The sequence below is a fragment of the Zingiber officinale genome, chromosome 1A (assembly GCF_018446385.1).
Source record: "Zingiber officinale cultivar Zhangliang chromosome 1A, Zo_v1.1, whole genome shotgun sequence".
In the NCBI taxonomy this organism is placed as follows: Eukaryota; Viridiplantae; Streptophyta; class Magnoliopsida; order Zingiberales; family Zingiberaceae; genus Zingiber; species Zingiber officinale.
Window position 1 is genome coordinate 135,342,592 of NC_055987.1, and position 9,899 is coordinate 135,352,490.

Here is a 9,899-nt window from a genome sequence, read left to right on the forward strand (position 1 = left end):
AGAAGAGTACAAAGGGGACGGGCAGAGATATCCTTCTCGAGATATGTGCCGCTGACAGACAGCATGGTCGGCGGCCGGACCAGACAGAGAATCATACGGTGGAAGTTTCCACTGTCATGTCAGAGATATGCTCGGACGGTTGCGGTATGACGTCAGACGTGCTTTTCTGACACATCCATTTTGAGGTATGTTTAGGGAAGCGCGCATGCATCGATGAGCGTGCATGCGTCTCCCCGAAGGCCTATATAAGGACCCCCAGACTTCGACGGAGGTATGCAATCAACCATACTGTAGCTACAGTTCTCCTTATTTTTCTTCAGCGTTCTTCTCGCTTGACTTGAGCGTCGGAGGATCGTCGCCGGGAACCCCTTCCCTGCCCGACTTTGTTGCAGGTTCGCCGGAGGTCTACCTCATCCCGGCGTCTACGCGGAGCCAACAGAGAGCACCACGTCCCCTGCTTTCATCAACTCACAGTTCGGACAGGATAATATATATATATATATATATCCCATTTGTTAACGTCCTCTCTCTGCATTAGATCTCAACATCAAGTCAATCTCATTCACATATCCTGATTTTATCTATTCTCAAGGTCATTCTACATCGACCTCTCCTTTTCCTTGCTTAAAACAGGCTTACACCCTGGCAGACTCATTGAACGTAACTGTGAATATTCCACACGTGACATCCTAAGAATGGGAGAGCAATTACGAGGTTGTCAAACCCGATCTCCTAGATGTTGTCTTACAAACACGTGACATTGGATGAGCGTAGCGGCAATTAAATGTTGTCAGATCTGATCCCCTCACCAGCCCCCATAATGATGATGTTTCATCTGACATGGAGATGCTCTCTTACGAAGGTAATGACAAAGGATTCCTACTTTTCTAAAAACTCTAGACCAGGTTCTACCCTTCTTCTCCATTTTTTTTTTCTCACACACCACTTCAAATGAATCCTAACTTGAGTATCAGAGTAGCCCTAGAATCAGTCCCACAGTCAATCTAGCTCTCTTATTTGGAGTACATTTCAAGCTCTCTTTTTTAGAGTGCATTTCAAGCACTTTGGAAAAAGCATGAGTCGACAAGTTCGTTGACGGATGATCCAACGATCCACGACATTTAACCAGAACAACAAAATCTTCCAAATTTTATATCCATCCGTCCACCCGCTTCCACTCAATTGGGAGAACACCAAATAGTTGATAAAAAAGCTCCGACAGTGTTACAAAGAACTTTTCTCTCCTTCCATTCAGATGCACACCCAAACAAGATCCTCATTGTTAATGAAAAACACAAGTCCATGGGAAGACCTCGCTAGGATCCAGCTGATGCTGCACTAACAAGTACAGTACAATTAAGACATCTTTATTAGTTGTCGAAATCCGTGATAGTTTGAGGCTAATCAAACTAAACCATTACTTGCAGTAAGCTGACACTAATTTTATCTTAAATGGCAACGATAAGAATCCTAGGAAAACATCACCCTGTTTATTCTCCTAGTTTGACCAATATAAACATTGGCTGCCTCAATGCTCCATGCACGATGCAAGATTTTTGCGATACTGGTCGTCAACGATTGTGCTTGTCTGCTTCCATGTTTAACTGATTGATTTTTTTTATGCTAATTGACTTCTCTTCTTGCTCATTGATGAAACTTGGGTGCCTGATCCTGTACCGCAAGCAGGCCAATATAGTCAGTCATATCTAGAATCACTTAGTACGTTAATTTACAATGTCTCCTACCTTTGTGGTGCTGGTGAACCAATGGGAATTCGATGAAGATGATAAAACATGATCTCTCTGCTTCTCTAAGATATTGTATATTGCCATTCATGATCTTTACAAGCTTTTGGCTGATGTAAAGACCAAGGCCTTCTCGTGAGATGCCTTGGTTGTGATGAAACATCTCCTGCACTAAAGTCTCAGGAATTCCAGGTGCAGGGTGGATGATTCTGCAAATAGAGCAAATATTGTGTTTGTACACATGCAACTTTGATTTCAAGGTTTGGTGATTTGACTCAGGTGTGACCGTGTGAGTTAAATCAAGCAAAGAGTATCCACACGATCAACATGCACCAAAAAGAATAATACTTGATTTCCAGACGATTATTCAGAACAAGTTTACCTGAATTCAAGATGGACAACATGCACTCCAGTACCTATACGCTCCTTTCTTGGAATGACTTGGAGTATGATGGATCCTTCCGCCTGAGGTGCAAACTGAAGTGCACTTGACAAGAAGTCTGCTAGAACCTGCTGCAGTCTCAAATTATCCCCATACAAGTACATAGATGTTACTTCTGCAGGCCAATCTTGAACAAGCGCCACCTGACGGTCTTTGCTTAGTGTCATTCCTTGGTTTACTACTGCATCCAGAGCTTCACCAAGGTTAAATTCGACTGAGTTCGGCTCCATATAACTGAAAAAAAGTCATATATGTTAACACATAAAGATAAAGGTAGTGTGGAATATCATATTGGAAAACAAGAAGAATGTGGAATTGTACGATAGGATTTTGGTGAGCATTAGTGTCACTTAATACAACCGTCAATACTTCACAAACACAATAACCATTGGATTGGCAAATTTCCATTTGGCAGGAAAATAAACCTTGAATACTATGGATGATTTTGATCTTGTTTTTCTTTTTCTTTTGCTTGCACTGATAATTTTAAGTGGCATCAGAATTTTCAGAATCTATATTGGAGTTATGATTCGTGCACAATGCTGCATTCGTGCATGATTATATTTTGGCTAAACAGCTGGCAACTTATAGATGAATCGTATCCTGCAACTTATCAAAAATAAGTAATATGCTTGTCAGTAGGATCCTGGAAATACACATACTGATTTTATTTGGGCAATTCATCGTCACAAATGCAGAAGACTTCCCAGATTTAAACTTCCAAATTTGTGGACATTGGTAATTTTCTCAAGCATGATGATAGATGACAATGACCAAAAAAACCAGAACAAGGAATGAGACTCATACCATTGTTCTATGCTTTCTAAATCCATGTCATCTACGATCTTTGCCAACTGCTCTTGACAGAGACCCTTTCTCCTAAGCAGTTGCTTCTGTTCCACAGTCAAGTCAGTTGCCTCCATCAAGTTGTGTGTAAATGTGATCCCATTTAGAGAATTTCTTATTTCTTGACGGATGTAAGCTAGTTCCTTGAGACTGTTAACTGCAGCTTGTTCAGACATTTTCTGCACATGCAAAGCATGTTGGAGCTCTGGACTGGTGACATGCAGAAAGCACAATGCTCCAGTGATTTTTCCCTCAGAATTCCTTCTCTTGTTTGCAGAGAGTAATGCTTCTATGTATTTGCCATTAATGTCAAAAAATCCAAATATGAATTTGTCAGCATCTTCACCTGCAATTAGTCTGTTCAACACAATCCTTAGCTTTGTTAATGTATCATGGTCCTTGACTCGACAGCCAAAACCATGAAGGCAAAATAACTCGCCAACAAGCATCTTGTCAAATGCATCTTCCCTCTTTATACCTGACACCTTTTCCATGGCTGAATTCCATTCACAACAACAGCCTGACTCATCGATTATGAAGATAGGAGGGATCAGCCCACTGGGATTTCGCACGATTGCAACATAATCACCTTGAATGCGAGTGTATTTATCCATGATCAGTTTCTGCTCTGTCACATCTTGTGCAACGAAGCAAACACCGACAATATCATCCTTCACATCTCGACTACAGCAAGAATTGACAACTAAGATTATTGGGTTACTACTATCCTGTTGTTTGAATGACTTCAGCTTAATCTCAATATTTTTCTCTTCTTTTCCTGTCATTAAAACAACACAAAAAAGGTATGCACAATTTGATTTTGGAGATTCAAAAGAGAGGCAAGCTGTGATAAAGAAACAAGAAATATAAACCAAACAGAATGCTCACCTTGCAAGGCAAAACGTAGCACATTTCTTACCACCTCTATTGAATCATCCTCCACAAGATTGATCAGAGGCATCCCAATAGCTTCTGCCACAGATAACCCAGTCAAATCTGTTACTTTGCTATTCCAGCCATTTATGTTGCCCCATGCATCAACAGCCCAAATTGGCACACTAGCTGTTTCGATAAGCCGAACCATCTCATTTGTGACAGTACGCAGTTCATCCACCCATTGGATCTTTGCATCATCCACTGCTGTACTGACAATCTTCTTTGAATCATCACCAACAGTCTCACCTTGCAGAGAACCACGCAAAATGAGCTGCAATGAGTGGATGGCATCCATTTCGACATCTTCCCAAGGAAGACTCCTCTTCTTCACAACCTCTAAAAAGGCCTTAAATGAAGTGCGTGGATGCATTCTGCGATCCTCATCATCTTTATCAACAGGTTCATGTTTAGCACCACCCCACTTGATCTCTTTCGCCGTGTGTGAACGAAACCAAAAAATAAAATCCCTGGAAGTAATCTTAATTGCAGCCATGCCACAGACTGCTTCCCCTAGTTCAGCACCTCCTTGATAGCCTGCTTCTATCAGGCTGTCCGTGCTTAAGCCAGTGGAACCATCATGGCACTCCACAAGCCATGCTGCAATATCCCTTATCTGTGTCTCAGTAGGTGTTGTTCCAAGCACACAAACCTGGTTCCGGTAACACAGAGCTGCTCCATCGCACTTAACAAGATCCATAACATTTGGTGATTGTGTGAAGATACCAACTGGTGCATCTCGGAGAAGCATATCACAAAGAAGTGTTTGTGTTTGGAGGATATGCTTCTCCTTTGCTTGAGCTGCCAGCTCAACCTCCTTGTTCAGCTGAACCCCAAATACTTGCATAAGAAATTCACAGGCATATCTAAGCGGGAAAGGCACAAACCTTGGACTGGTGTGATGGCAAACAACCAACCCCCAGAGCTTCCTCCCCTTCTGAACACCACCAGCTTCATCTTCATCCTCACTGATGGTCACCGACATAACGAGAGAAGCGATTGAACCCATGTTTGCCATGTATTGAGCATGGCAACCATGAGGGGCTCTTAAGGTGGATCCGCAAAGGCTCAGAGGCTGAATTAGTTTTTTATCCTGGATGACTTTAACCCCTGAAGCAGAGCAGTCACAGATCATTCTAACTTTGTTCTTCATGAAGAGAAACCGCGAAGCCTGCGGGATATCTGTAGCAGGGTAATGCAAGCCAAGATATGGCTCCAAATCTGATCTCCTACACTCAGCAATCACTTCGCCATGCTCATCTTCATGAAACTTGTACGCCATAACTCTGTCGTAGCCTGTAAGGTCACTCACTTCCCTAACCAAAACATCACACAGGAGAGAGATATTTCCGCTAGGCAAAGACTGCAACCTTGAGATGGCTTTGGCAGCTAATTTGTAAGACTTGAGAGCTCCAGCCGCAGTAACCGGCACATCATTAGGGTTAACAGGCTCTAGATCTATGACCAATCCCACATCAATTCGGTGCATGATTGCATAGAAGGGCTTACCCGAGCTTCTGCAATGCACAAGTATTGGGTTAAGGAGATTAACTTCTCCGAAACTAGCAGCTTTTTGCAGTGCCACCGCGCTTGGAGATCGAAAAAGACTTCGGACATCCGTACCAATTGTCAAGGTTTCTCGCTGCTCCATGCTGGGGACAGCGTGAGGCGCTAAGTCGAGCATCTCCGGCGTGTTCTCGCTGTAAGCGATCAACGTGAAGCCCTGGTCCTCGATGGCGAGAAGGCAGCCAAAAGGCTGGATGAACTTGCCACGCTGCATCGTCTGGAGGTAGGCGGAGACTGAGGAGGAGGGTAGGCCGCTATTGTCTCCGGCGCTCGACCGGTTGGCGGCGCTAGTGGAAGTAGAGTAGTCGAATGGCTGCCCGGACTCCTCGAAGTCGGCATGGAGCTTGGCGTCCAAGGTTGTCTGAGCAACCACGCGGGCACTGTGCTTCGAGCGCACAGAGCTGCTCCGGGAGCCGCTCGCTTTATTCGACTTGGACGACATCAAATCTATCTATTCCGCCTCCGAGACCATCACCAATCTCGCCAAAGCCGAAACCTCTCGGTTAATCTCTCGAACAACAGCAAGATATCATGTTATCCCACATCTGCAACAGCAATAGACCTAACAAGGACTGAACCAAAAAACTCATCGGAAATGGCCAATTCAAGCCCTAGATCATGGAAATGGTCGGCAAGATCACAAAAAGATAACTTTTTTTTGTCAACGGAACCAAAGGAAGAAAGAAAGCAAAGCAAAAGATGAGAAAAAGGGCAAAGAAGACAAGGCGATGTTCCAGATTCTGACTGAAGCATCCAAAGCGGAAGTTATCTTCAATTTGGCCATTAATTTCCCCTCAAACCCCATCGAATCTGAGAAACCGCGACGAAATCAAAACACCAGAAGGCCGATTAATGGCAGAACTTTTATTTATTAGGATCAGTGAGGAACAAGACGATTGGATCCAGATAAACTTTTATCCACAACTAATCATTTTATATATTATTATTATTATTATTATTATTATTATTATTTAATAATAATATTATTATCGTCCTAACTACGATTGTACATGATTTTTAGACAGAAGAAATTATAAAAAAAAACAATAGAAAGATTTAAACAGCAAGAAGAGATCGAGGAACCTGAGAGGAGCACGAAGAGGAAGAGGAAAAACTCGTGATTAGACGACGCCATCGATCGAGATTTCTTTACTTTATTTTGTAATTTTTTTTCTTTTCATTTTTTAGGTGTCGAGAAAAACAGAGATCAACGTGGTCACGTGACCTTGAGTGAAGTGGACCAGTTAGATGTGCGGACAGGATGAGGATTGGAGAAGGAGGCAGTGCATGTGTCAATGGGACCAAGGCTTTGGGAGTTGACGACTTGTACCAATCACGGGCCTAACTATTTCACGCTCTTTCAAATTATTTTTTTTAGTTTTCTATTTTGTTAAAAAATAGAGAACCATAATTCACCGTCTCTTATATAATTATATGAATGAAAATAAATTACGATAATAATTTACAATTGACCGACAAATAATTAAAAAATAATTTTTTAAAAAAATTATGAATCTGTCTAAAATTAATTTATGTCCTATTATAATAATCCGCTAATCAATCATTTCAAATATCTTGGCACCAAAATCGATAAATTGCTACTATTTTAAACTTACATATATTTAGTATGATGTTCTTTGATAAAATATAGATATTTTATAAATATTAAGCTCTATTTTTAATTTTATTTCATTGAAGCTTTGATTACAGTGTGACATTCTTAATAGAAATTTAGACTGTAAACATAAATAAAATAGTATTCAAAGTGTGTTCTTTTAAGGTGATCAGGAGAAGATTAGGATTTATGATCCAAGATCCGAACTAGTTGTCAATTTGGATCTCTTGGACCCTGAACCCCAGTCCCCTCCAAAACCACACACTTTGAATGTCGTTTTATTTATGTTCATAACATCAAAAATGATAAATTGATACTGTTTTAAGTTTAGATATGTCATATTTTTTTGATAAAATATAAGTATTTTATAAATATTGGTGGGGCTATTTTTAGTTTTCTTTTATCAAAATTTGTTAGCTTTGATTGAATTTGTATTTTTTTTCATAGATTGATATTGTTTTAAGGTTAAGTATGTTCAATGTGGCGTTATTTGTCGGAATTTAAACTGTGAATGTAAATAAAAAGATATCCAAAGTGTGTTATTTTAGAAGGGATCTAGAGACGATTAGGATTTAGGATCTAGGAGATCTGAATTATTTATTCAATAGCAGTCCGGATCTTCTAGAACCAAAACTCCGGATCTCTTCAAAACAACACACTTCGAATATTATTTCATTTACTCTCACATCATCAAAAAGGGTAAATTGATACTATTTTAAACTTAGGTATATTTAGTGGGTTGTTCTTTCATAAAATATAGGTATTTTATATACGTTAGGGGGCTATTTTTATTTTATTTTTTTTGTTAAAATTTACGGATTGAATTTGTATTTTTTTTTTTCATAAATTCATCAGGCTTTAAACTTAAGTTGGCGTTCTTGGTCAGAATTTAGGCACGAGTATAAATGAAACGGTACCCTAAGTATATTATTTTAAAGGAGATTCAGATAAATAAGGATTCAGGGTCTAGTTATCCGATATGTTTGCAGGTTAAAGAGGATCCGTTTCCTATTTTCGTACTGTTAAAAATAATTTATTATTTTTTTAAACTGTTTTAAAAATTAAATACTCTTTTATCCTTAAATTTTTCAATATTTGAAATATTGCTCAATTAGATATACATGCATGACCAAAAAGTAGTTACAGATTGTTAAAGAAATAATAAATGTTGACGTTCATATTTTAGATTTCTTATTATAATTTTTCATATGTTTTTAGTAATATATTCTTGGCACATCGAGCCAAGAGATGCCATATTAGGTCAAGCCCGAATCGACGTATGCCCTACCAGTGGTCCATCGACACACACATTTACTAGTATTTATTTCTCAAGAAGTTTTTTCTGAATCCAACTTTTCTATTAGCTCATGATTTATCATTAATGGACAACATGTGAACATTTAATGATCACTCCACTATCATCATCATGGAAGGAGAGTAAGCTAGCTTTTGGAACTGTTTTGGCTGCCTATGCATTCTCCTGAAATTAGGTGGAAGCGCATGGCTTCCATGAAAGAGGTCCCATAAGTACTCTTTACCCACAAGTAAAGATAGGTGGAGAAGATGAGCAACAGATACAAAATCAGAGTGGGATCTCAACATTAGACTTAAACTCAAATGAAGTAGATTTGAGTATGACATGGCTTCAAACTATATTAATTTTGATTTTTACTGTGAAAGTGTCAGGTGCAGCAGTTGGTAAAAAATATATATATAAAAGAACCATACTCCATTAAAACTCAAATAGTGTAAAATGAACAGATAGTTCTGGTTCCTGAAATGAGGACAATTTTACAGTGACAACTTTGCCACTTTCCAAATAGTTCTGGTTCCATCAAATACAGTGGTGAGAGAATAAAAGCTCCAGCTCTGAAAGCAAAATTGGGACCAAAGTTGAAGAACATCCGAAGAGCTACCTGACCCAAAGTTGGAAAACAGGCTGCATAAGATGCATGAACAGATTCAGTGGATTCTAGTAAAAGGTTGTGTTAATCATGGGACAATCATTGAGGCTATATTTCATTTACACCTAAAGAAAAAATGTTTTCTGAGGCACTTAGATATCAAAGTATCTATGAAAGTCTTAATTACCTCACTGTGAAATATATAAATTAACAATTCAAAAAAAAAAAAAGGACCAGCATATACATGATCCTTTTCTTTTTGACCATCCAATGCATGAAGGCATCCCCAGAAGAACGTTGGTCTTGCTACGACCAAATATTAATGAATTACTACTCTCAAGTAGATCAGATGGAATAAAGCTGCTCTTTTGCTTTGTGTGGGTATCTATCTCATCACATTCACTTTGTGCCAGAAAGAATCTGCCCCCTTTTGCTACTCTAGATATTACACTAAGAAGATGAGAGTAGCTTAGAGAATGTCTGTCTCAAGAAATAAAGAAAAAAATGATATATCAAATTACTAGACAATAGAATTTCCTACATCAACATTAAAATTAGTCAGCTATTGCTATTAAATCAAATAACATAAAAATCCAAATGCTGAGACAAATTGGTAACAAGTCCTGACTGTCAAGTTTGTCCATCAAAACCAACAATCGTGTGTGATCTAGGTGTAAACAAACTAGATCAGGAGAGCTTCTGCTCAAAGGTTTAACCATGGCTCACGTCTAAAACAGAGACTAGTCATCTAATGTGGCGTGAGGCACCTTGTGGTAAAACAATAATTTGTTTCAGCAAATAACCAAAAACAAACTTCAAGATGCAAAACTAAATGAACTTGGTTTGAT

General features: G+C 39.2%; 1 protein-coding gene across 2 annotated transcripts; it reads right to left on the reverse strand.

Moving 5' to 3' along the window:
• Positions 1-1,282: 1,282 nt before the first annotated feature.
• On the reverse strand, positions 1,283-6,680 carry LOC122034511 (phytochrome C-like). Of its 2 annotated transcripts, none has more exons than XM_042593796.1 (6): positions 6,616-6,680; positions 3,922-6,104; positions 2,995-3,811; positions 2,128-2,421; positions 1,746-1,954; positions 1,283-1,671 (listed from the first exon to the last, which is right to left on the reverse strand). In XM_042593796.1, exons 2-6 carry the CDS (start codon positions 5,972-5,974, stop codon positions 1,619-1,621), a joined length of 3,426 nt encoding a protein of 1,141 aa, XP_042449730.1. In that variant the 5' UTR covers positions 5,975-6,104; positions 6,616-6,680; the 3' UTR covers positions 1,283-1,618. The 2 variants fall into 2 exon arrangements, with proteins under 2 accessions (XP_042449730.1, XP_042449739.1); XM_042593805.1 differs by lacking the exon at positions 6,616-6,680 and having other exon boundaries at positions 3,922-5,483; positions 5,590-5,732.
• Between the last annotated feature and the right edge of the window lie 3,219 nt (positions 6,681-9,899).

Excerpts from the sequence above, each read along its gene's own strand:
- LOC122034511 (XM_042593796.1), bottom strand. The coding sequence starts at position 5,974 with ATGTCGTCCAAGTCGAATAAAGCGAGCGGCTCCCGGAGCAGCTCTGTG. Across the intron at positions 3,812-3,921 it reads GCTACGTTTTGCCTTGCAAG|GAAAAGAAGAGAAAAATATT; the intron begins GTGAGCATTCTG and ends TTTTAATGACAG. Across the intron at positions 1,955-2,127 it reads GTTGTCCATCTTGAATTCAG|AATCATCCACCCTGCACCTG; the intron begins GTAAACTTGTTC and ends CTCTATTTGCAG.